Source organism: Desmodus rotundus, chromosome 12 (assembly GCF_022682495.2).
Source record: "Desmodus rotundus isolate HL8 chromosome 12, HLdesRot8A.1, whole genome shotgun sequence".
Classification (NCBI taxonomy): domain Eukaryota; kingdom Metazoa; phylum Chordata; class Mammalia; order Chiroptera; family Phyllostomidae; genus Desmodus; species Desmodus rotundus.
Genome location: NC_071398.1, coordinates 97,227,179 through 97,254,957, shown reverse-complemented (window position 1 = coordinate 97,254,957; position 27,779 = coordinate 97,227,179). Strand labels below are relative to the sequence as shown.

The 27,779-nt window shown below is 44.9% G+C and overlaps 1 protein-coding gene across 4 annotated transcripts; it reads right to left on the bottom strand.

Moving 5' to 3' along the window:
* Window positions 1-800: 800 nt before the first annotated feature.
* VAMP4 (vesicle associated membrane protein 4) lies at window positions 801-27,659 on the bottom strand. Of its 4 annotated transcripts, none has more exons than XM_024553433.4 (8): window positions 27,519-27,659; window positions 18,958-19,076; window positions 15,578-15,624; window positions 12,865-12,915; window positions 10,915-11,015; window positions 9,893-9,972; window positions 6,965-7,016; window positions 801-2,652 (listed from the first exon to the last, which is right to left on the bottom strand). In XM_024553433.4, the coding sequence occupies exons 2-8, from the start codon at window positions 19,021-19,023 to the stop codon at window positions 2,624-2,626; spliced, it is 426 nt and encodes a 141-aa protein (XP_024409201.1). In that variant the 5' UTR covers window positions 19,024-19,076; window positions 27,519-27,659; the 3' UTR covers window positions 801-2,623. The 4 variants fall into 4 exon arrangements, with proteins under 4 accessions (XP_024409201.1, XP_053770787.1, XP_053770788.1 ...); XM_053914812.1 differs by lacking the exon at window positions 27,519-27,659 and adding an exon at window positions 21,656-21,812; XM_053914813.1 differs by lacking the exon at window positions 27,519-27,659 and adding an exon at window positions 21,656-21,812 and having other exon boundaries at window positions 12,865-12,912.
* Between the last annotated feature and the right edge of the window lie 120 nt (window positions 27,660-27,779).

Genomic DNA, 27,779 nt, shown 5'->3' with positions numbered 1-27,779 from the left:
TTTAATCAAGAGGTCCCCAGGTTTTAGCCCTGGCCAGGTGGCTCGGTTGGTTAGAGCATCATCCTGGCACGCCAAGGTTGTGGGTTTGACCCCTGGTCAGGGCACATACAAGGGGCAACCAATGACTGCATGGATAAGTAGAACAACACATCAAGGGTTCTCTCTCTCTCAAAAATAATTTAAAAATTTAAATTAAAAAAAAGAAATTGCCATGTTTATAAAATTGGAGGGCAATTTCCGGTGAGCTTTATCATGGTAGAGGAACCAAAAGACCAGATATTAAGGAAGAGCTAATTAATCAGTACTGTCATCACCGAATTGCTGTGGAAGGACAGGCTTCAATAATTAGACAAACATGAGCCACGAGGAGGCGGCTGTGCTTCAGGCATTATAGAAACAGTGACCTGATTTCACTGGGTAACAACTAGCATTTACAAAGCTACTTGGATTTCTCTGTTGATCTTCGTTGCTGTTAAATAACCACAGTTTTGACGGTGGTAAAACTTCATTTTTCAAGTGCAGGGCCACCTGAGCTGAACGAGAAAAAGAATGATTGCGGGAAGGAAGGTAGGCCTGGAGTCACTCTGAACGCCGTATTTTCCTTTGCTTTTGACCTTAACAGAGTCCATGTCCCCAGCGTTACCACAGTAACTCGTCCTAAACATGCCAGCCATTTCCAGGGTCTCAGGGTGAGGTGATAAGCCCAACGCCACTAGCGCGAAGCTCTTGGAGGGACACGTCCGCCACGGGGGCCCCGGAGCGGTGTATTTAAATGCAGAGAGAACAACATGTATTCGATGTTGTCATATAAATATTTCCTTTATTTGTTTATGGTTAGATTTTTAAAAAATAATTTTATAATTTTTTAAAATTTCTTTAAAAGCAACATACTTTATTAAAAGAAACAAGGGAAATATGAGTTTTTTTAAAGAAATAATCTGCATCTTCACTGACAGGCAAGAAACCAGAATTCTACACCATCTAACGGAAGCTTAACCACTGATGAGTCTAGTGCCGAACCCGAAGGACGTACGTACGTTAGGGCTGATCCTGTGCATTCAGTGGAGACATATTCACTACTGAAATTCTAAAAATGCTCATTTTCCTGGGTACCCTAGTTTGTCAAAAAGATTTAGTATTTACTACGCTATTTACACTGATGGGCGTTTACGAAGAGTGGAGAGGCCAGGGACAGCACCCACGGCGTGCAGGACTGCTCTCGGTGAGCTGTCAAATTCAGCAGTTGCATCGAGATTTTCATAACTTGCAGGTGTCCTGAGTCTCTCCTACTCTGCTTCCTCCCTTCAAAATCCTTTCCAAGCAGATCGTTTTTGTTTTAGTGCTCATCCGATAGAATTTTTTAAAAGAAGAGTCTGTTTGATACGATTTGGATTAAAATGACCAAAAAAATAAAACCTATACAGGATCATTTCCCCCCCTTAAATACTGGTGTATTTTATCAACCCTATTTCAAATTCAGAGTTCTATTTTCTTATCAAGAGGTCCAAGTGCGCACGTTTCTGTAGAATCTCCGATTTCAGGACGAGAGCTTCAGCAAGAGAGGATTTATTTTTACTCCGACTCGGCTGCCCCGTTTTAGTTAACGTGCCTTATTGTTACAAAGCCAGACTAGACTGATGATGGCCCTAGCATCTGGTTAGCGACTGAGTGACACCCCCAGGCTCCTGACTCGGTACTCACTCCTGTCAGCTGACAGGACACTTGATGATTCCACAAGCACCTGTCTGCGGGTTCGACGGGGAACGCAGCACAGCAAACTCTCAGCAGGCCATTTTGCTGCCGTGAGCACTGCAGGGACAAGGGCTAGTGACAAGGAAGTTAGGGTGCGAGTTGCCTGTGGATTTTGCCTGCTCACATTAGGACCGGCCCCCCCTCATCGGAGGCTAACTCGGAGATGGCCCTTGACTTGCGGCTGGATGATGGACATTTTCGAAAACTACAATGATCTTCTCCAATGATTTTAGTATGCCCCATTCTATGGTGCCATGCTACTGTGCTTTTCACACTGTTTAAGATCCCCGTTTCCATAATTCAAATTCCGAGAAATTACTACACATTCCCTTATACAGCCAAAAACAGGTTTACTGGAATGTTTTCAGTTGTAGCTGAAGGCAACAGCATTCGCAACACTCAGCTTTTGTTACACCCATAAATGTGTGGAACTGGCTTGCAAAGCAACTGTACTAATGTGAGAACAATCTCGCGAATACCGATGGGATGGCTACATGGGCTTGCCCACCCCACCCGAATGCAAGAGCGCGAGTCCAGGCCCCGTGCCGCTGACGCCGCACAACGGGGAGTATCATTAGCTACAGACACAGTCAACCAGCCAGTATCTCGTTTCAAATTAGATCCTTGGACTACGGCGGAACAGAGGCTGGTGGTCTCGGCCTTACACACGACCGTGAAAAGCACATTTTGCCAGAAGGGAAGAAGGTGATGGACATTCTCAGTGCTCCAGTTTGAAGTGATACTTGCCCCTTAAAGATTTCTTGAAAAAGAAGTTTTGAAAGTTATATACATGGGTTTCATTTAAATTATGCAGCCATTTATTATTATTATTCTTGTCCCAGATTTTGTTTAATGAAGATCTGTCATCAAATCAAGTACGGTATTTCATAACTGTAAGAACTGCAAGAGAAAAGAAACGAGAAAGGAAGACGTCAACGTCCGATTCACGCGCCCTCCGAGAATAAGTTCCTGAGCGCAGCTGCGTCCTGCTTTGGAAGTGGGCGCTGAGGTTTGCACTTCTGGCCGAGGGAGCAGACAACCAATGGGAACGGAGAAGCAACAGCATCACAAAGCCACCTGCATGTCTAACACTGGCACTTGGATCAACGATTATGGCAGAACCTTAGCATGTAGCTGCTAAAATGCAGGGTCCAGCACCAATAACGTCGCTTTTTATTACAAAGTCATAAGCACGTCATTCTGTAACAGAACAGTGTCACACTCAAGCACCCGTATGACGTTTTAGGGGAAATGTTCAAAGTGCTGTCCATCTCGCGTGAGACGCTCACGTACCCACCAACCACGCTCAAGCAAGCCTGCCTTCTGCTGGACCCTGTATTTTAAAAATATTTAATAACATAGGAAAATATGTATTTTTAAAAGATTTTATTTTTAGAGAGAGGAGAAGGGAGGAAGAGAAACATGGACCAGTTGCCTCTTACACGTCCCCATGTGGGGACCTGGCCCTCAACCCAGGCCTGCGCCCTGACTGGGAGTCAAACTGGTGATTTGGTTCACAGGGTGGTGCTCAGTCCACTGAGCCACACCATCCAGGCTGGGGAAATTTTACATTAATAAGGAAGTTAAGTAAATGATCTTAGTTTTTGAAAACTATGTTTATATGTTAATAGGAAAAGACAATATATATACAGTAGTTATATTAACAGTAACTACCTCTGTGTGGTTAAGATCACAGTTGGGTTCTTTCTCATTTATGCTGTTCCACGTTTTCCAAATTGCCCACTGACAGGGAGAAGGTTCTGAGATGCCCTCCATTAAGCCACTGCAGGGCGGAAGGGACCGGACAGCGCCGTCTGCCGACAGCTGCTGGTGGTCTGCAGGGCACGCCCTGGGGCGGTCCTTTCTGGCCAGCATTTGGTTCAATAAACCCTTTCTTTGTGAAAAGCTTCCAGCTGCAAGTTTGTTTCACACATCTTGTCAGGAGTGAATTCGATCTTTTCAAGGTGCAGAAGGGGCCGGGACTCTCTGGAGACGAGTGTGGCACCCACAGCAGTCCCACTGTGCCCCTCTGTGCCCCTTGGAAGGCTTGGATCATGCAGCCACCCCCTGAGGTCCAAGTGCACAGCTTCCCTGGGCCCAGGGGGGTAACCCCTCCACAGGAATCTGTCAGAGGCCTTCAGGGACATGTGCCACCGGAGGGGGTCCTTCAAGTGTGGGAATGTGGAGGGCTAACCCTCGTCTGACTGTCCATAAAAGGCTGCCCAGAACACGTCTCATTGGTGCCGGGAGGGGGTTCCCTCGGCTGACTGGTGAGTTATGAGGGGATACCCTCAAGTCAGTTTTATTATTATTCTGGTATTTACCAGTACCATCTTTGGTTTTGAATTTCATTTTTTTCTGGTAACTGAGCTTACAGTGACAACTTGTGGCCATTTGATGTAATTACAGTTTGGGTTCTCTAGCAGACCAATGCCATTAGATTATTAACTCTGAAATTATATATAGGATGGTGATTTTCACTCCAAAGAACAGAGACCATTGTGCCTTCTGACCCACTCAGGGTCTTTCCAGGTGACTAGAAACCTTTGCAGAAGAGTCTAGACTGTCTGAGATGTGTAGCTGTCTCATAGGGTCCCCAGCAGAAAACCAACCCCCGGTTTCAGGGCTAGATGGAGGGTTTTTGGCTTGGTCACCCCAGTACCTGGTCCCCACTGAATACTGTGTGGTGCCCAGGCCCTCTGAGTCATGTGGGAGAGCAGCCACCAACCTGGGGGGCAGCACTCGTAAGTACATTTCAGACCCAAAACAATTTCCTGGCCTTAGTTGACCGAGAACTAAACTTTTAAATTATGGGAAGTCAAAACGCCAAACTCTTCCCCTGGCTCCTCTTCAGGAACCCAAGCCAATGATATATATATACACACACACATATATATACATATACGAGAAACGTGAGGCTGAACTGTGTATGGCGCAGGTGTCAAACACCAGGCCCACAGGCTGAATCCGGCCCTCCACCTTGTTTCTACCTGGCGGCAGCGCCGAGCTCCTTGCCCCTAGTTAAGGAGTAGTTACACTTATACAGTCCTAAAGTTACATTCGGCCCTTTGAAGGAAACCACGAGGCTGATGTGGCCCCCAGTGAAAATGAGTTCGACACCCCTGGTGTATGGTTTTATTTTTTGGGTTGGCCAAAAAGTCTGTTATGCTTTTTTCCTACGATGGCCCTAGTAGTACTTAGTTGTCTCTAACTTCATTTGAAACAGTGTTGTTAGATTTTGTGATAGCTGTCCTATCAGCATGCATTTTAAAAAACTTATCAAAAAATTGGTTAATTTTTGTGCAGCCATTTTAATATTGAAGATGGAAGAAAATATGCAATATATTCAGTGTATTATGCTTTACTATTTCAAGAAAGGTAAAAAAGCACCTGAAGTGCAAAAAAAAAAAAAAGATTTGTGCAGTCTATGGAGAAGGTGCTGTGACTGATCAAACGTGTCAAAAGTGGTTTGTGAAGTTTCTTGGTACTATTGACATTTTGGCCAAATAATTCTTTGCTGGGGGCTGTCTTATGCATTGGAAGATGTTTAGCAGAACCCTTGGCCTCTACCCACTAGAAGCCAATAGTGGGAGATAGCCGACATACTCAAAATATCCAAATCAATAAAGTTATTGGTGAAAATGAAAAGTGTGTCTTATGGAAAAAACTAAACGGACTTTTTCGCCAACTCAATGAAAGGATCTCTGAAATATTTCAAAGGAAATTTTCTTTACGAAAAGGGAAATTACACTAACCAGGCCTTTTTGATATGTTAAAATTACATGGGATCCCTGACTGGTGTGGCTCAGTGGATTGAGCACTGGCCTGAGAACCAAAGGGCTGCAGGTTTGATTCCTAGTCAGGGCACATGTCTGGGTTACCGGCCAGGTCTCCAGTGGGGGCATGTGAGAGGCACCCACACATTGATGTTTCTCTCCCTCTCTTTCTCCTTCCCTTCCCCTCTCTGAAAATAAAATCTTAAAAAAAAAAAAATCCTTTGTTTTTGAAAATCTCTGGCCATGGAAGTTTTTCTGTTTAACACCACCCTATTTATGTTGATTCTTGGTATTTGCGGGAGTTCTGTTCTATTCGGTCACCACAAACACTGAAATCAGTGACTATTGCCCATGGCTCCTAGGAGACACACAGGACCAAATTCCTGCGTGCCTCTGGGTACCACAGTCTGTCAACCAATCAATACATGACCTTGTTCAGTGTGCATTTGTGTTTAAAGGCACCTGATGTAATGCACACTGTTGAATCATTCACGTTGATTTCCTGGCCTCAGAGCAGCCTGTGGAACCACCTGCCTCCTCCTCAGGGCACAGCACAGCCCTGCACTCAGCCCTGCGGGACAGGCTTCAGCACTGCACTTGGGTGCCGTTGTGAACAGTGAAACCCCCAGTGACATGCACGGAATTGTGAGAAGTGTGCACGGCCTAGATTCCGAAGGACAGCTGCTGACACTGAGAGTGGGACCCGGAGGCAGGGCACGTCTGTGTCAGACGCCAGTGGGGACTGTGTCTGTCAGGGACCCCCACTTCTCGCCACTTGGGACACAGTGGCCACGAAAGCAGCTGAAGCCGGACTGGGGCTCCAAGTCAGTGTCAGTGCTAGGGGGTGAACCCGCAAACCCAGAACCCACCAACGCAGGTGAGGACCGACCCTATTTCTTAGTCACAAATCTCTTTTCTCTCTAAAAAGAGAATATTACGGACTTTTTCAAATGGTTATTTTGAGACACTTTCCAAATCTTCATAAAGTCCCGGTAAACACAGGCAAAGAGGCCTTGGAGAGAAGGAGATGTTAAGAGGACCTTACTTTAAAGAGAACATTAAGGATATTAAAGACTGAAATCAAGCTCAAATCCAAAATGGAAACGAGACAAAAACATCCACCTGGGGAATGTATCTGGATCTGCCCTTCAAACATGATTTTAAGTGCAGGCTGCCACTCCTGAACGTTGACGATAAACGGAAAATGAGGGGGGTGGCCCTGGGGTAACAGCAGCCACGTCTGGCCGCACACAAAGCACTTAGCCCTGCGCTGACTTAGGAGCAACTTCAGAGAGCGACCAAGTCTGGGCCGAGAGCTCCTGCCTCAGGTCAGAAGTTATTGGTTAATGCTCACAGCTGTACCAGGTTGACTGCAGATAAATTAAACTCCAAGTCAAATGATATTCCCTCAAGTTAAGAGCCCAGTAAATACTTACTGATGATCACCAACAAGAGGATAGCAGCAACCAAAGCCATGATGACTTTTATCTGCAACACACAAAAGGTGGAGGAAAGACATTAACATTGACCTTGACCTTACTCACGATCAGTTACCAAGTCAACACTATCTCCTCAGTGAAAAGGCTCATCCCGGGAAAGGTTTTCAAACCTTTTCACACGAACTTGCTGGCTATGTGCGTCTTTTGTTAGTGACTTGGGGAACAGGGTTCCCCAAGTCCGCTGGCTCGGCCTGCCTGGATTTTGTTGTTCAAGGCCCACGGCACAGTGAGCAGCACTGATCACGGCCTTCACGGACCTGGACGTTTTGTCTGTGATTTCTTGCACTTATTTCCCGTATGAGACCAGGAGAAGTACGATATTTTACCGACTCTGTAAAAAGCATCCAACGCAAATGATTTAGTATACACGGTACGAGGTGTCATTTTTATAGCACTGTTCTCAAAGTACATGAGAATTGTTAGTTTCTGCTACCCACACTTTCTTCTTGGCACTTTAATCTGTTCTGTAGGAGAGAACTTAGATTCTTCATGTCGTGGTAACTGACCTGGCTGAGAGCACTGTGTGAGTTTCACGGCTGACAGGAGAAACCGTAAGACCAGTCCGTAGTGAGCTGAGTTACATTTTAGGCTCACGTTATTTCTCTCTATAACGTCATCATATTCCTCACTTAATCCTAAAATGTGTGCATTATGAATTGGTTTGATTTTCCTGATGAATTCACATGAAAGTCTTATTTTCATCAAAGATTTTCACAGATAACTGAGTAAAGGTGGTTCATTCAGAAAAATAGATCCCCAGTCACTGTAAACACACGGACACTCTTCATCACAAATTGCAACCAGAAGCAGCCAATGAACTGTCTATAAAACAGAGCTACTGGTGACGTAGTAGTGGTCTTAACATTCAGGACAAGAACAAGGTGATCGAGAGACACAGGGAAGCTTTGCAATATGGACACCAGGGACCTATCAAGGTTATTGCTCGTGGTGACCAAAAACTGTAGAACAGGCACAGATAGCATGGATACAGGAGGGACATTTCCAGTACGCGCCTCGGTCCCCCTCAGACTATGAACTAAAGTACTTCAGGGGCAAAGTGATTCAGAGAATATATGGAGCTTTGCTTCTCCAACTTAAAAATGTTTCTAAAGTAATGTGGAATTTTACGGCAGTTTCCAACTTCACCCCAAACACACGCTGCGTGCCCTGCTGACGTGTGGCGTCTTGGCAGACCGACAGGGAAGCGCCAGTATGTGTGCCGAAGCCCCTCAGCGAGCAGCTTCCGTCCTGGGGTCCCAGCAGTGCTCGGGTGCGCACACCACAAGGGCAGTTGGGTGTCCTGCCCGCCCAAAGCCGCCTCCTCCAGTGGTGGCCGCAGACCTGCCGACCCTCAGACAGGCCAGGGCCTCCAGGGCACTGAGGTTGGGTGTCAGCCATCCTGCCCCCCGCCCCCGCCCGGCTAATTTCCTTCACTTACTTTTAAAGTCGGGTGTATTGAGACACCCTCACAGAAATAAAATTCACCCTTTTAGAGTTCATGTTGGTGGGTTTCGACAAGTATAGAGTCTGGCGCCAACAACCACCATCACAGTCAAACAGGAGACGTCTCTAGCGCTCCCGAAAGCCCCCTCAGGCCCTGCTGTGGCCGGTCTCCTCCCGCTCCCGGACCCCCTGGTGACCCCTCATCTGCTTTCTGTCCCCAGGTCCCTCCTCGAAGCCCTTCCTCAATCCTCGCTAGGAAGTCGATCCAGAAAATGGTAGTGATAGAGACTACTTGAAATAGAATTCTAGACGAATTCAGTTTTCCCCGTGAAAGCACAGGAGTCTTCTGATCTGAACCCCTAGAACAAAGATCTTAGGCCGTGGCCACAAAAAGCCAGCCACCAAAGCACCCTCTGCACGTCTGCCCGGACTATGTGAATGGCTCGTGGACCTCGTGTTCTTCCAGGCTAGCCTGTAAAATAGAAAACGTCTATAGAAATAGATATTTGACGGAAATAGAAAATTTATTTTTTAAAGAATCTGAAATAGAAAATTTAAATTCTAGATAAGGGGAGCCACGGGACAGGTTTCTTTCCTAGGTTCTATCTCTGAAAGTAAGAGGCTGCAGCAGGCAGACACAAGTAAGTAAATCTAGGGCAGAGCCTGGAGAAACCCTTAGCGCCGTGAAGGCCAAATTTAGAAGCTTATTGCCAAACTTGAAAATGAGAGACTAGAAAACAACGAGTTTATGCCTAAGACTTCAACAATGCCAGAAATGATACACAGAATCGGGGGAAAAGGAAAGATTTGCTCATATGCTGGAAAATTTTAAGAGGAGCATTTCCTGTTTAATGATTAGTAGCCATTATTTGGTTTAAGAAGTAAATTCATTTTTACAAAATGTTTTGCAGAAATATATTAGTATATAACAATTCTCACTTTTGCTCTTTAAAAATTTCTCTTATTTCTTATTTCTCTGGGATAATGAGACACAGAGCAATTTTCTTCTTGGCTGTACTTGCCATATTCTGAAATATAATCTGCTTGTATCCCCTATTTTTCTCCAGCTTTCACTTTATCTTCTTAATATCTGTATGTAATGCTGTAAGCTGTTCCAAAAAGCACTAATATAAAATTATAAGAAAAATTAGTATTTCGCGTAAGTTTAGAGGTAGCTAAATTATTAGTAGCCTGTGGATAACCTCCCGTGAAGAAATGCATGATCCCATCCTTTCGGGCACTGCTGGATTCCTTTAGTTGCTTCTGTCCCCCAAACCATGAATTCATCCAACAACTATTTACTGAGAACCTGTCCGTCCCAGGTTCAGATGAAAAGTGAGGCAGCTGTAACCGCCAGGCCCTCTCCCACCTGCCCACCGGGTGCGGCCGGCCTCTCCGATCGGCTGTGTCTGATCTACTTACTTTGCATCCACGCCACCACATCTGCCTTCGCAGTTGTTTGGATCTGTTGCTAAAAGCAGTTGCGTTATCCGATAAGCTTTCTGTATCACATAGAGGGTGGAGAGAAGGATTAAACGACATGACAGGATTCTGTTATCTAGTCACACAAAGACAAGAAAATATTAATTTCTACTCCTGCAAATGTATTCCCTTCTAAACATGAAGACCATACCTTCCCTTTCTTCCACCCAAGCCCTTTGACGTTCTCTATGCTAAAAAATCCCCAAAAGCAAAGTCGCTGCAGGTCAGTTTGCTCAATCTAGTTCTACAGTAAGATTAAGAGAAGTCTTTCCAGGGCCTCAGGCCTTTCAAGCAAACTTATGAACCCTGGCCAGAAAATACTCTAAAAATTCAAGGACCTGGCACACCTATAGAAAAAACTGACATGTGGAAGTCCCATTCTTGGAAGACACCAAGAGTGGCTGATTTAGAAGCAAAACAATATGAATTTTAAAAGTGGTTAAATAAATTTTTTTTTTAAAAAGTCTACCTCAAGGATTAATCAGATATTCAGCCATTGATCAGTTAAACACTATTTGAGAACCTAAATGTGCCAGGAAATGCTACAAGCACAGAGACTAATATCTGCCGGTAAAGAAAGGTTACTAAGTTACCAGAGAAAGCAAAAGATAAAAACATCAGATGGGTCTGAAGGTAAGTGTTGAAGGGATTAGACCTCTCCTCCCTGAGATTATGAGAAATACAAAGCACATCAATGTAACAGGGAAAAAGAAAAAACTCCACTCTAACTCTTCAACAATGAATTTTTCAATTTTCCATTCTCAACGGATCAATTAAAGAAATAATAAAACAGTAAGATTATTCAAAGTAAAGGGAGCTCAAGTTAAAATACTGAAGTTGTAAGTTAAGAACCAAATACCATTCTCCTAAGTCAAGGCCCCTAAACTTTGGCTACAAACAATGGGAGTAGTAAACCATCAAAACCCAGGTTAATAATATCAAGAAACATGAAATGTCTGTACCTGATTTGTCCTGTAGTTCATCAAGTCTCTCCCCTCTTTCAATTACCTTTGTAATATTTTCTTGCATGACATCAATAACTTCATCCACCTGATTCTGAACACTAGTTTTAAAAAAAAAAGATCAAAACATTTATTTTCATTTTGAGGACTTATAATTTTTGAAACTTTCGTTAGACATGGTAGAAGTAGGTAACATTTAACTTATAGTGCAGCCCTGTTTCTGCAAAGCAAAGGGACTGGCAGAATGCTCAGTAACTGATGGGCTGACTCTGTAATCAGCTACGTTTCGCGTGCGGGGAGCTGAGGCATCGCAGGGACCCGGCCGTAGCCCAAGTTCACTGCACAGCTCACACAGTGGGACCGACAGAGGAGTTTGCCCACGTGTGCTAGAAGCTTATGGAGAGCACTCGGTTTCCCAAATGGATGGCAGGTACGCTCTAGGACAGGGACGTGCAGTGGGTACAACTCTCCACTGCTCATCGGTTTCCCTGACACAGCATTTCACACAACCGGCAACACCTGGGGAGGTTTGAAGCACCCATGATACAGCAAAGAGGAAAAACTTTTTGTTGTTCTTCAAAATAAAGATATGATTTCCCCCTTTGTATCAGGTGATGAAGGCCTGTTCTATCCAAATTTCAGACTGTTTAGTGAAGATTTAATGTAAATTCAAAGCTTTAAAAATTGGTTTTCAGCTTCCTACTTTCATTCCAGAATACACAAACAGACATGTTTACTATTTTAAGTGTCTAATTTTCCTCTGCTGCTCCAATCATTGGACAAAACTAGCTTACATTAATTTATGGAATAAGTCACGGGGACACCTTGATTTCAGGCTTTCGTGACCCTGTGCAGAGAACCCACCTACGCAGTGGCTGACCTCCTGACCCGTGGAAAACTCAGGATGATCAGTGTGTCTTGTCTGCCAGGTCAGGATAATCTGTTACCCAGCAACAGAAAATGGAAACATCTGTCTAGTCCTTGAATCAATGTGTTGGTACCTTGGTCCACTATTTCAGAATCCATGAGCTAGGACCAGGCTGAGTGTAAACATCTTTCTTCACACCAACAGCTGCCTGACCGAAGTCTGAGTGTCCCACCAAACAGGTAATGCCCCACTCAGGACCCTTCCCACTGTGTGCCCAGGGTCAGGGCAGTGAGCAGCCTGCCTGAACGCTGGAGCCCGAGACATTCAGCTTTTCTTCCATAGTCAGTCTGCAGAACTTGGTCAGTCTCTAGGGCTAGCTCACTGCTGCATCCATCCCGCCTCCCCTCCTGTGGGGACTCGCATCCTTGTAACATCGGATACAGTCACTGCAGCATTATCCGCCACCTCCCACCCCCGTGTATGCTGCAAGTTTTAAGCTGAATGTTAGTTAGCCATGAACCCTAGATCACTACATGGACTAGGGTAGTGACAGACATGAAACTTTCTGGGAGGGTACAAAACGACACGTGTACATCCAAAAACGAAATCTGCGGCACTGTTTTTTTAATCGTCATTCTGAAAATGGGACTCAAGCTACCGATTTAAAACCAAAGCAGACCTTGGGATGGTGCTAAACTAACGGATGTGACATGAGGTAGTCACGTTAGTAACAACCCAGAGCTGGGAATTGCATCTCCTCAGCTGTAACTCAGAAGAAATAAAAAGAAGTGCTGGGGCTTTAAAGCCCAGTGTGTCTGTATTGGGGCTCAGCACATTTTTTTCTGTAAAAGGCCAGTAGATGATAGATATTTTAGATTTTCTGGGCCGTAAGGTCTTGTCACAAGTACTCCAACCTGCCACTGTAGTCTGAGAGCAGCCCGAGGTACTAAGCAAACAGGCACGGCTGTGTTCCAATAAAACTTTACATTCAAAAACCGTGGCTGGTAGGCCGTAGTCTGCCCACCTCCGGTCCACACAGAAAAATGCCAACCGTTAAACAAATGAATATCTCAGAAACTTACTGCTTAATTTTATCATTTCTAGGTCCAAATCTTGGTCCAGATGGTCCCCTTCTGAAAGCAAAATACCGAGCGCGTATGAATAATGAGAGCACTAAAAACTGGACACACACAGAGAACACACACGCTGCATCCAGCTGAACTGGAGGCGCGGAGCCCTCGCTGCCAGCAGGAGCCCCGCTTCTCTGGCGCTGCTGGGACTGCGTGCCACGCGGTCGCGCCTGCCCCTCACTGGCACTTAACGCTGGCGTGACTAACCCGCCCCTTCTGAATGGTGTGACTTCCAGGGAAATGAGGGTTTACGTGACACCTGTTACACACGGGGTGTTCTGCTGGTCCAACTCTGGCATTCCTCGGACAGTACCAGGGAGTATGAATAGCTTTATGAGAGGAAACCAAAAATATAATCCACCTGGAATTTGGGCTGTAATGAAGTGCTCGTTATCAGGGATGGACAGAGAGAAAAACCCCTTTAAAACATGAACCATTTGTAAGTGTGTTTTTTGATTACTCATCTTAAACTGAATGACATGGCTAAAGTCTGAAAATATTGACATTTCTCAAATTATTATTTTTCTATTACAGTTGAATGCTATCATTTTAACCAACCCATTTTAAAGTTCTGGAAAGAAAAAACACCTTTTATATATTTTAGGTAACTATTATGCTTCTCATGATAGAGAAGAAGGTATAAACTACAAAACTCAAAATAGATTCTGTGCTAATTAAACATGAATTCCCCAGTGTCCGCTCCTCGCAGCCCTTGGCAGCCTCCACTCCTCCTCTGTGTCTCGGTTAGCGTGACCGCGCCAGGGGCCCATGGAAGCGCAATATGCAGAATTTATCCTTTTGTGACCAGCGTCTTCCCCTCAGTGCCATGCCCTCGTGGTTCGTCCGTGTGGCGGCGTGTCTCAGAATGCCCTTCCTCTGTAAGACCAACGGTCACTGCCTACGTGTGTCTCGTCTTGTTTCTCTCTCCACCCACGGACGGACCCTTTGGGTGCTTCCGGCTCTGGGCTACTGTGAATTCTGCTGCTGTAAACGTGGGGGTCGATTTTTAAGAATCACTTCAGGAACTTTATTTGGTGCCTCCCTTTCGACACCCAGACAGGCCCACAGGGGGCGGAAGCTGCGCTGTGAACACACGTGCCAGGTTTGCTGCAGGCCCTTTGGAAGCTGCACGCAGTCCTGGGGCCTCCCTCCAGCGCCCCCTGCTGCCTGAAGAGCGGTGTTTCCCACAGGGGATCGAGGTCACATTCAGGCAACCACGTGTTTAACCACAGCATCGGGCCTTCTCAGGACTAGCTCCTCTGACAGGCGGCTACTGCTGTAGACTAAGGCTTCTTACTGCACAAAGCCCGCCAGCAGCTAGCTTTGTGACTCTATGGAAGGCTTGTCACTTGTGGAAATCATCTTCCCGCTTCATCTAACCTTCCTGCAAAAGATTTCCTGTACTTGGATTTGTTTTCTATTCTGTAGGTTCTTTTTGTTCATGGCTTCATGGGTGTCAATTACTTTTCATACAATGTTTTTATTTGGGGAGGAGAAGCCTCTGTAAAACACTTCACCACATCACAACAAAGAGGGAGCTAAATGTTCCCTCTTAGGCCCGCCTCTACCTTCATCTCCAGAGTAGCCTGCAGCAACGCGCTTCATTCCTGACGTTGCAAACACAAACCCAGAGGAGTGTGAGGGCCCTTCCTAAACATAACTCCGAAGGATCGATCAGGCCAATTAATTCTGACAAAGTATCAAGGCCATTCAATGGGGAAAGAACAATCTTTTCATCAAACGGTGGTGGCACAAATGGGAAGCCATATGTACCCCCCCAAAAAATTATCCTTCACTTAGTCATCTACAACAATTTAAATATATTGACCTAAATGTAAAAGCCAAAACTATAAAACCCCTAGAAAAGAAACACAGGAGAAAATCTTAGTGATGTTGGGTTTGCCAAAGATTTCTTAAGCAAAAATATTTTTAAAAAACAATAAATTTATTTCATCAAAATCAACACTTTGATTTTCAAAAGATACTATTGTGAAAAATGGAAAGATTTAGTTGCAAATTGGGAGAAAATATTCGTGGGGAGCGCTGACGAGGATTTGGAGCAAAGAGGACTCTCGTACGATGCGAGAATATACAAGGAGACACCACTTTGGAAAATGGCTGCACCCACGAACCGGCCATTCCACTCCCAAGTATTTACCCAAGAGAAATGACGGCAGATGTCCACACAAAAAAGCCCTGTATGGAAATGTCTACAGCCGCCTATTTACAATAGCGGAAAACCAGAACTACTCCAAATAGCCGCCGACAAGCGAATGAATGAATGAACTGCAGAATATTCATACAGTGGAATGCTTCTCAGGGATAAACAGAAACAAACATACATGCGACAGCATGGATGATCTCAGAACAATCAGGCAGAGTGAACGAAGCCAGGAAAAAGGGGGCCCAAAGTATGGCTCCGTGTAAAACAAAACTCTAGAGAATACACCTGACAGTGAAAGAGAGCAGATCAGTGGTTGCCTGGGGGGGGGGGGGTGGTGCAGGGTTGGGAGCATGACAGAACCTGGAAGTACTAGGTGACGTCTGACATGGGGGCTGTGTTTATGACTTGACTGTGGTGATGATGTCACAGGTACTATGTCCAAACTCACATTGTGTATTTTGTATGTTAATTATATCCCCGTAAAGATGTTAAAAAACTTACAGAAAAAAGTCCTCTTCTTCATCTGAATCATCTTCCAAAAGATTTCTCTGCCAAAAAAAAAAAAAAAAAAAAGAGAGACCTGAGTTTTCAGACTCCCAGGGCTTACCCAGTGTCAGGAGGAGTAATAAAACCAGTTCTGTCCTGGTGGAATTCCTGAACTCCAAGCCTCCAGCGGGGACAGTAATTACATGTGCCTCACTGGAAGCTAAGATATGGAACCACATTTGCCGACTTTCCAAAGAAAATGCTTTTAAGAGCGGAATCCTGTGACTGATTGACTACGAGGCAGAAGGGTCGCTGAATGTGGTGTGGGAAGAAGGAACCGTGGGCAGTCGGGGAGCAAGTCCCTTTGCCTTTTCCCCTACCTTCCAGCTGCTCTCTATTCAGTTCAACAGGTGGGCCTGAGCATCTTCTACGTGCTAAGCACTGTCCTAAGTACCAAGTGCCAGCTTTGAACACCCCAGACAGGCCTGAGCTCTTGCAGGAAAACATCTGGTGGGAATAAACGCTACGCAGAAAGCTAAGAGTGACGGTACGGAATGAGATGAGGCTGCCATGGAAAATCACTCTCCAGAGGTGAAATTTAAGCTGAGATCCAACTGATAATAAAGAGCCAACTAAAGGTCAGGGCAAAGGGCATTCGTGGCCGCAGAGACCTGCTGCAGAAAAAGCCCCAGTGTGCGAATCACCATACAAATGTGAAGGGTCTGACTTCTTTTAAAAACAAAAACCAGACATGATTAGAGTTCAAAGTTTCCAGCTGGTATCTGTTTACAGGAAATCCACCTAAAACAAATGTTGAGTAAAAGGCAGGGAAAAAGCAGTGGGAAAGATACATCAGCAAATTCTAACAAATTCACCAAGAAAATTGACCAGAATGAGTGTTTATAATAATATGGCTTCAAAATATATTAAGCAAAAGTTACTTAAATTACAAGAAGAAATGAATACATTCAAAATTATAGGGAAGATTTAACATATTGTTCAGAGATGGAGAAACCAAGAAGACAAAAAACAAATAATATAGAACTCTGTACTTAGTGGATTATATTTTCTTGGAAATATACAAGAAAAGGATAAGCCACAAAAGAATTTTAATAAATTCCCCAAACTAAAGAGGTCAGATTTTCTGGGCGTAATGCAATGGAAATTAGAACAAATAACAAAAGGAAATTTTAAAATACTTTTCTAAGTGACACATTAAAATGTAAATAGAAGTTGAACAGACTAGTTAGAAATGAATGATTCTGGGAACATCACAGAACAAAATGGTAGGGTATGTTACCGGAGTACTTAAAGGAAAATGGGATCTCAAATGCATTTATTTATGAAATAACAAAGACCGAAAATATATGAAATAAGTAACTCTTAAGATAGGTAAGTTATTCTAAGCAACATTCAACCCCAGAAGTGTTAAAGATAAAGATTAATGGATTTTATTACATAAACATTTAAAATATGAAGAACATAAGACATTATAAACAAGGTTAAATGGCAAGTAACAGATTGGAAAGAAATAAAAATCTGCAACATATTTACAGATCAAAGGTCTGATGTCTACATTATATAAGAGCACTGACAAACCTGTAATAAAAAGACGTGTTATAGAAAATCACCCGCGGAGAGAACTGACAATTCCCAATAGATGAAGAAATATCAGTGACCCCATGGAAAGATGTTCTAAATCAACACTATGCAGGAAGATGCTTTAATTCCTTCAACAAATATTTCTAGAATGCTATTCTAGCTAATACGTAACAGGTAATCATTACATTTATGACAGTTTATTTGCCTTGGAGAATGATGATACTGAAGTGTTTGTATTATAGCTGTACAGTAAGAAACACACACGGAGACCAACGTTTTCACACCCACTCACTGAACAAACGTGAGTGCTAGAAACACAACATCAGAAAAGGACAATGGGACACAATGAGACACCCCTTCACACCTACTCGGCAGATAATTAACATTTGTTGGTGCAAAGAGGTGGGTGGTGGTGACAAATGTGGAGAAACTGGAACACCCACACACTGCCGGTGGGAATGTAAAAACTGCAGCCACTTTGGAAAACAGTTCAGCAGTTCCTCAAAATGTGGAACGTGGGATAATTCCATTAGCAGAATTCAGCAATTCCCCTCCCAGGTACTTACCCAAGGTAAACGAAAACATACTGTTCGCACAGAAACTTGTACATGGGTGTGCACAGCAGTGGCATTCATAATGGCCAACAAGTAGAAAGAACCCCAAATGCCCATCAGCTGAGGGATGGGTAAAGAAAATGTGGTCTCCCCAAATGACAATGTTATTTGGCAGTGAAAAGGAATGAAGGACTGATACGTACTACAACACGGATGAACTCTGAAAACATGCTAAGCCAAAGAAGCCAGCTACAGAAGATAACACACTGTAGCATTCCATTTCCGCAAAATGTCCAGAACAGACAAATCTATAGAGCTGCAGTTGCCTAGGGCTGAGGGGAGGAGGAGAATAGGGGTGACTGCTAAAAGCTACAGGATGTCCTTCTGAGGTGATGAAAATGCCCTGAAATTGATCGTGGTGACGGCTGGACCATTCTGAATTGTTATGCTTCAAATGAGAGACAAAAATACAGCAGGAGGAGACTACAGAAAGCCAAGGACACATCAGCCTTCCATGACACCTCAGACCAGATGAACTTAACTGGCATCTACGACTTTCCACCTCGCGGTGAGAGAACGCACGTTCTCAAGTGCACATGGAACAGTCACAGGGATGGACCATACGCTGGGACACAACACAGGCCTCAGTAAATTTAAGAAGACTGAAATCATCACATCTAGCACATTTTCTGAGCACAATGGTATAAAAACTGAAATCTGGAGTATATAGATGTCAAATCATAAAGCTGCGTATTTGAAATGTATAGAGATTTTGTGAGCTTGGAGCCAAAACTCATTTGGATGAAAACCTGACCTGAACTGATGTTAGCTAATTTACGTACATATATATTTTTTATTTCCATACTAGGAATGATCACACACTGCACTGAGAAGTATTAATGTTTGGAGGTGCTGCCCCAGACCTCCAAAATGCTGTTGTATAAGATGCACTTACTACCTTTCTAAAATCTGAAACATTCTAAACTACAACCACATTTGGCTCCGGGGTTCTGAATAAGATGTCACATGTTTGCATAAAATTCCCTTTGAGAGACTAGAAAGAAGCTGTGCTGAGATTCCAGCTGAGTCACCAATTCAAGTAGCACAGACTTTGTAATGTTTACTATGATGGAAGTGGAATTAGAACACAGCCAGAAACTTTCGATTTTTCTAAAATTACAAAGGGAATGAAACATATTTTCCCTCTTTCTTTTTTAAAGCTCAAGACTCTGAACTTACCCTTTCACTCTTCACAGAACCAGTGACATCGTCATCGTTTAGGTGGCGCTTGAACTTGGGAGGCATATTTTCAATCTAGAAGTACTCTTCTACTTCCCAGCAGAGAAAGTACTCACCGCCTGAAAGACAGATTTCATCAGATCTGAGACTTCTGGGAATAAGGTAAAGTACCTGCAAACAGAATACAAGGCCCTGTGTGAAGGGGCCTCCTTCACTTCTCTGAGTTCAACCACTCCCTTCTCACTTGCTCCTTTCCAGGGACCCCCACACTAGGCCTCAATACATAGGAAACAATATAAATCATGAGAAAATGGATGTAACTTTCTTAGGAGAACATGTGGAGGAAATCTGACAAAGTTTTTGTAAGATTAAAAAGATTACACAGGAGGGGAAAACAGGAGGTGCTTCCCTGAAAAAGAGGCATGAAATGCTTCAGGATTTTAACTTGGGAGTCAGAAGACAGTGGAACACTTCTAATTCTCACTTTAGGTTAGCTGCTTGGACAACGATTCAGTTCCCTCCTGTGTAAAGTAGTGCTTTCCAGGCTTCTGCATGGATCTGGGAGGGTCTAATCAGGCAAAACGTGCAAACACGTTCTGTAAACTCTAACGTCCTGTTCTGAGGCGTAGCACCGGTGTTCCAAGGAAAGGGGTGTTTGGTCAGTACCGTTCAACAAACCAGTTTCTTTTTCCCCCGAAGGAAGTCTCCTGCCTTTTATATGCTAATGTGCATTATGATTTTCCAGAAAAATGCTTGGGTATGCAACAGACTCAACATTTTCTTGAGAAAAAGCTGACATATGCAGATACGATTTTCAGTAACTTGGACTGGAAGATGGATGAATAATGAGAATAGCTAAGGCTTTACTGTGTGCTAGGCACTGACTGAACTTAGGGATTTCCGTGCATTTTTTGTTACTCCTCGGAAGTAGGCACTAGAAAACTAAGAGAAAGCTGAGGCTTAGTAAAACAGGTAGAAAAGATAGGTAATTAACAGTGTTAGTCACTCTGCTCAGGGAAACAGCAGAAACACAGGCCTAGATTAATCAATGGCTGAACATGATCAGTTGTGTTGTTTATACAGTTAGTTGCTCATCAGGTTACACAGCTGTGTTCTAGAAAGCCCACTCCTCTGTAACAACCCAGCAGCTCTCCCTCCCCTTCCACAAGAAACAGAAGACGATCTTAAAATTAGGTATAGCTAGACATCAGTTTGTTGGTTAATGTTGTACTGTAAAAAAATTAACAAGCCCAGCACCCGGTTTCATAAACCAAAGTAATATGTTAAGCTGGCTTCCTATCAAAACAAAATGATAGACGCTTTTCTTTGATAAATGTTCCCCTCCCAAAAAAAGAAATGCTCCCAAACCAGAAACTTGACCACATGCAACAAAAAACAAACTCTTGCCAACTGAGTAAACAACTTGAGTTTATTCAACTACATTTCTGTCACGTACATTTCTCTTTGATTTCAGAATAATTCATTCACACAGAAATGTTACAGAATGAATGGCAAGACAAATGACAACGAAAGCACCTGAAGAACTGAAAAAAGTTTTTCTTTTCATTATACTTGAATTTGTTCGCATGTTAAACCCCACAAAGGGGCTGCCTCAACACCCCAAAGCAAGTAACAGGTAGACTTACGTAGTATCTTTATAAAATATACAACAAAGCTACAAGCTTAATGGTGAGTGAGACCAATGTTGAGCTCCCATAATCCAAGGATCAGCCTCAGGAAGGCAAGACACCAGCGTATGACAAACAGAAAAGCCAGCAGCAGGCAGATTAATTAAGTATGCATCATGAGCCACAGGGCAACTGATGATATTTGTACCAAACGAGTCTTAGGAAAAAAAACATGTTTAGAAATCAGACTTTTCAATATTCTATCTAAAGTGATTTGTGCAGAAAACACATATGCATTCAGGTCTAGGTCTATGTGTAAGTAAGTCGTCATGACGTATTTCAGCACGGAGGGCAGAACGGCGGTATACAATTCACCCCCCAAAACGTCATCACCGTCTGCTTCTCACGTCATCCTCCTGCGTTTACAACATGATGTATGTTTTTTTTTTGAAGAGGCAGTACGTTCCGTGTTCAGGGGCTTTATACGTAACGCACTTCTAACCTGTTGTTTAATAATGGCAAAAAAGTAAAAGAAAACCCTGTGTTTCATTTCGCACAGGCGTGCATCCGGGGAGAGGCTTTCCTTGTTCAGGCCTCCTCCCCCTTTCCTACTCCACTTCCCCATCCTCGCCCGCAGTCTCGGCGGGTGCAGTTTCCGGAAATCAGTGACTCGAATTGGGCGCAGCCTGGAGAGGCAGCTATTCCCCAAACCTGCCAGTGCGAAGATTGCCCGCACCTACCGGTCCTGAGAACCGAGCCTTTTAAACTCTGATGCAAGCACAGCCCTCCGGCCAGCGGCTCCTCCCCACCACCTACCCATCTGTCGCACCGGGTGTGCTCCCAACTCCCGTCTCTCCTGCGTCTCGACACCCGTCCCCGCCCGCACACCCGTCCTCGTAGCCCTTCCTCCCGGCGCCCCGCCCGACCCCCAAGTCTCCTCCCGCCCGGGGCTCCCTCCTCGGGCCGGTCTCGCAGCCCGACATTGACGTTGCGGGTCCGGAGCGTCGTCTGTTTCCTACCTCCTCACTAGCCCCCCCCCCCCAGCCCCGTGACCGGGCGGGCGCCTGTACCTGAGTCTCCCAGGGAGGTCTCGGGCAGCTGGAGGAAGGGGCGGGGAGCGGCGGCAGTGGGCGCCCACCCGGCGTTGGCCGCTGCGCCGCAGCTGCGCCCCCGCTCATCGAGCCTGTCGGCGCTCCGCAGCTCGGCGCAAGGCGGCGGGGGCGGGGCCAAGCGGGGCGATCGCGGAGGGAGTCGATTCCACCCTCAACTCTGCGCTGAGAGATCCTGGCAGCGGCGGAGTCCGGGCGGGTGTCCCCAGGGTTGTATTGTGCTTTGAGGGAAGAACGACAGGTTCCCACGCAGGCCGGGCGTGCGCGGAGGACGTTCGGGGAAAGCAGAGGCAACGCTGGGAAAGTCACTCGGACGGGCTGATGAGACCTTTAGGAGGAAGCCGAGGAGACGACGAAGATGGAGGGCTCGAAGCCCGAGACTGGCTTCGGATCGACTAGGGATTTTCTGAAGAGACTCATTTGTGATCCCTCGTTTATGGAATCAGAATTAGATTTGGGGAGAGAGAGGGTTTCTAATGCGGGCCGCTCGATTTAGATATTAGGAGTCTGTGGTCCAGGGTTGAGAGGTGGCACAGCTAGTTTGGGACGAGGACCCAGTGTTCCCCTGCATGCTTCAGAGTCCTAACCTAAAATAAGTGGGTCCAGATACTGGGCAGACACCGGGGCCCTCAGGCTTCAGGAGGGAAATCACCTTTGCAAAGCCACTCCACTGTCCTCCCCGCTGCTCCCACGCCTCCCCAGCCAAGTTAGTGTCACATTAAGCCTGCAGTAGCTGGGCACAGTAATCCAGAATTTTATTCATCCATTCCTCCCACACGCCCCAGTTGCATTGATTTACTCATTACCCTCCCCCATTTGTTTGCTACAAGTCTTTTACTTAATATTTATGGGTCCTCTGTTGATAAGTTTTTATTTGGTGCATGCTTAAACCCCTCACTGTAACTAATTGAAAGATACTTTGACAAGAACACTCTGAAGTTAATTTTGTAGAGTTGAATCACCTGAAAAGTTTTAAAAACGACTGATTTAATTGGCCTGGGATGTGAACTGAAGCTTCTGAAAGCCTGGGTGTAGATTCATGATTGGTGAGTCTACTACTTGGACCAAAGGGTAGACCTAGAAGGGAAGCTTCTTAGAGTTTCTCTGCCTGGGCTTGATGGTGAGCCTGCCCCAGACTGCACAGGTGACCCACAAGTTATTTTTTCTGCCTGCAGTTGATTTTATACCTGTATATCTGCTTGCTACGGGGTGCTTCCCTGCTTTGGTGCCTCAGCCAATATGAGCTTTCACCTGTTACAGCCTCAGCCCTTCTTACACAACCTAAGGCAGTGTGATTCCTGAGCTCTACCGTCATGCCACTGAAGAGCTTCTATGAATAAACCACTCTTTCTTTTTTTTAAACCATAATTTGTTAGTTCCACCACCCATTTTGGTATAATTGCTTGGAGGAAGGGTAATGTAAGCCCCACCCTTGAATCACCTGAACAAAGTCCCTTTGACTATGCCCAACATTCCTGAAAGCTTAAAAAATGTCATTTTACAGTTAATATAAATCAGCTACACCAGTAAGCCTGATTGAATATAAATAACACTGGACATAAAGCGTCAGAACAGGGTTCGGGTCTCACCAACTTGCCTGATTTCTTCTCGGGGGACAGCAAACACAGTTTACCGTTTTTATATCCCCAGGTGTTTTAACAGACTGCCTGTCACATATCTTATGGATGAATTTATTCACTTTGATATATTACCATCTTCAGCAAGTATTTGAAGTTGTATCTTGGGTGCAGCACCTAACTGATTTTTATTTAAGTGCTGTTTTAAACTCCTTTTTTGGTGGTGGAAAAATGTTTTATTATGGGCTAAGGATAAAGAACATCCAGTCAAATGGGATACACAAGATGTTTGTGGTAGATGTGCTGAGTGCTAGAATTCAGGAGAGAAACAACTTGTGTTCGAAGGTTTTTTCTTTTTCCTACAAAGGAACTGAAGTTTTTCATCAAATGATGGAGAATCTCCCCCAGTATCCAGGCTGCGAAACACAAAGACAGGATCCAAAAGGGAGCCTTGTGACAGCCCTCACGTAGAGGTCCGAGGCACCAGGCACGGGCCATCGCCCTCCGCAACACTCCCTCGTCCTCCCTGGCCTTTTAATTTCAAACTGTTATTGCCCACTGGCCCCAAAGGCAAACAGCTTGCCATGCATGCTATGCCCTTAGCTTTCCCCACAACGGTGGTGTGACCGCCTGGCAGTGCAGGCGTGTCAGGAAACCAGTGTGCCTGCAGGTGGGCGGGCACGTGACGCAGCAGGAAACTGCTGAATGGAGAGGATCCTGGGAATCAAATACCGCACTCAGATGAGGCCTGGCTGAGTTCTCTCCGTTATGTAACTTTATTTCTTTTGGATGAATTGGAGTTTGGCCTCAATTATGAGTTTGTCCATCCCACGAATTCAGAGTAACGTATGAGGATATTAATTGGCCAAGTCCGAGTGCTCTACAAACTAAAAAATACTGTTATAATTACGGTATTACTATGCTATTATAATTAAGACTCTAACGTCAGCTCGAGAATTACTTAGGTCAGCGATACCTTCGAGAAAGTGTTGAAGCCAACTCATGAAATGGTATGACATTATTCTCAGATGTCATGCTTGCCTTTCCTTATTTCAAGACAAGGGAAACCATTTCTTCTCAAGTGTGAAAAACCCACGTGTGAAGAAGACTTCCAGCACGAAGCGGCTTCCGGCATTCTATGAGCTACTCCCTGCACACCAAGGAGAGGTTCCCTTTAAACAATGTTCTGTCCCACTCATGAAGCATCTCCATGTCTTGGACCACAGTCTCCAACTGGACACCACCGGCAGAATTCGAGAGGGGCAGGGGCCCTGGGCTAGGCATGCGGGGTGGGGTGGGGCGGAGGGGGGAGACTGGCTTTTAGCTCTGGCTCTGGTGTGACGACCTCTGAATTCCTCTCAAGCAACAGTTGTGCAAATGACGCCCTTTCTCCTGTTTCTTTCTGTCGAGGGCTATCCCAGTCATCCAGAGGCCAATGTGAAAGGCACTTTGAGTCCCTTGGTCTTTTATAGCTCGTACACAATCAGTCACCAAAGGCTTCAATTCTTTAGGGGGACACGTCTCCTATCAGTTCTTCCCAACTGTGACCCTGATTTTTCATTGGCTTCCTGTGTCCTGACAGGTTTGATCTAAATGTTCAGAACTGGAGACCTCTCAGAACCTGACCATCTTGGCTTCTAGTTTTATCTTCTGCGGCTCTCCTCCCACTGTGATTTCCCCCCACCCCGGGCACACTCCCTCTCCTGCCTGTGCTCTTAGTTTTCTACTGCTATTGCAGCAAGTCACCGAAAACTTAGTAACAAACGATACAAATTTCTTACCATTATAGTTATGGAGGTCAGAAGCCGGATAGGGTCTCGATAGACTGAAATCAAGTTTTCTACGGCCTACTTTCTTTCTGGAGGCTCCAGGGGAGGATCTGTATTCTTGGCTTTTCCAGCTTTTAGAGGCCAGAAGGCGTTTTCCTTGGCTTGTGGCCCCTCCTCCATCTTCAAAGCCAGAGGTGCTGGGCCAGCCCTTGTCCTGCCACCACCCGATTCTCCCTCTTCTGCCTCCCCCTTCCACATTTAAGGACACTTGTGATTCCACTGGGCCCACCTGGGTAATCTACACTAGTCAGGTCCTATGCAACCTTAATTCGCCTTTGCCATGACAAATTCCCTTTGCCGTGTAGCCTAACTTATTTACAAGTTCTGCAAACTAGAACGTGGACATCTTTGGGGAATGTTTTCTGCCTACCACATGCTTTTTCCCATCCTCTGTCCCCCAAATTACCATACAAATGCTTTCAATTAGCTATTCCTCATTTTGCAGTTATGTTAGCAACAATCAATTAGTTGAATGTTATCAAAAACCATGTTTCAATTTAGTAAGACTAACTACAAATTACATACTCAGAGGTCTGGATTTGTATATTTAGAAAAGTACCCACAATATTGAATGGCTTTCTCTAAACTCAGTTTGTATTTTAAATCATACTCTGGGGCTCTTAATAAAACAAACATTTAAATGTCTAATTGGCTTAAATTACCTATACTAATGATAACATATCTGTTGATTATATTTCATAGTCAAACCCTGAGAGAAGTTTCAAATAGAAGTATTTTAAAAGACAGCCTCATGCTACATCCCAAGTACTCCTGCATTAGTTATTTACACTCTTTTAGAAAACCTCTAGCATACTCTCGCTTAAAGTGCTCTGATCGATACTGATTTCTTAGGCTCAAAGACTGGAGCAGGCACAGGTGGAGGTGGCTAAGTTACTTGCCCCCCCCAGTCTGAGACACAGTGCAAACAATAATTGTGTTTTTAGGGGGTTAAATAAGGGGCTGGAGCCTGGGCTATGATAGAAATCACTTATTACCTTTCCTGATATCATGCCTTTAATGGAAAGCACAATACAGACAGGGAAAAGCAGCGGCCAGAGGTTCCTAAAGAGACCTCCAGAAGGTGACAATACTTTCTGCTTCTGACCTGTGTCATCCTGACACTATTGGAGCAAGTTCAGGTATGGCAGGTTTACCGAAGCAGTCAGATTGTGGAATCTTTTGGTCCCTCCCTTAGGAAAGCCTCCTCTGGTCACCTAGCCACCCCCCCAATAGGTATTGAAGTTATCTGCACACATTGCCACTCTCATTACAGATTACTCTGGGTTTGATGTGTCTTCCACGTGATCACCTTGCTTACCACTCATCCTTAGTTTTCACCACAGTGGCTGGCTTATAATACTCAATTTAAGTATTTGTTGAGTTGAATAAATCCTTGGTGGGTGAGGGCAGAGGTGGCATGTCAGCATTTTTTTGTTTGTTTGTTCCTTTGGTATTGAGTAGCACCTCGAGCCCCAACAATGTCCAGTAAGTGCTTTCTGAAAGAATCACATGTCACCCATTGGGACTCTGCATGATGTAGTGGCTGAACTTGGGTGGAGAGGAAATAATGTGAGCGCAGCACAAAAACAGATTTTCCTCTGGTGTTATTTGTAGAGAGCTTTTAGAATTATGGAGTTGGAACCACATCCATTGTGACTTATCTCAATAATATTTGAAAACAGTGGCTCTTAAAGTGTAGTCCCTGGACCAACATCATCAGTATTACCTGGGAACTTGTTAGAAATGCAAGCGCGTGGGACCCACTAGGGACCTGGTGAATTGGAAGCTCTAGGGCTGAGGCTCAGCAATTTGTGATTTAATAAGTCCCCCAGGTGATTCCAGTGCATGCCAAAGTTTAGAACTACTCTTAAACCAAAGTTTAAGTCCACTTTAACCTATTGAATGCTTAATTGGCTACTTGGCTCTCCATGCTAGTGAGGTCTCTAAAAGTCCATTCCAAGCCTATCTGCCCTCCTTGGTCACTACATGCCTCCCGCGATTTATGGTGCTTCTTTAGGGCATTAGGGTAAGATTGAAGGAACTTAGGGTATTAGGGTAAGATGAACAACTAAAGTACATGCGCATTAAACGCAGAAAAGAAGGAATAGCAACTACCTATAGATGACATCAGAATGACAATCTAAGGAGGCTGATTGTCAAAATGGGTCTTAAGCCTTACTCGGAGGGGAGGAGGCACCTCTCGATAGCTAGTTATTACTTTCCATTGAATTTTCATGTTTTTACATTATTAATGGTGGAACCCTGTGTTTTGATGTAGATTTTCCTCCAAATTAAACGTGAATTATACAAGGGAAGCGATTACACTAAGTCGGAGTGGGGTGGGAGATGCGAAAGATAAACAAATGACTAGGATGCGCACTTCTCTTGCGTTGTGGACCTGCTCTCTTCATCCCTTACCTCACTTCCTTCTACAGCTTTTCCTTTTCGGGGAACCCCCCTCCTCTAGGGCGACTCCCGACCGCGCTCGGGCCCCGTGAGGCTCAGGATCAGAACTGGCGACGAGCGAACGCAGAACCCCGGAAGCCAGTCTTCTTCCGGGGTTCGGACCCGAGCCAGGTTCCCGGGCAACCGTCCACTTCCGCCCCGACCCGCGGGCCGGTCCCCTTCCGCCTCAGGTAAATAAACGATCAGCGCCTGCGTAAGACGAGCTTGTCTCAG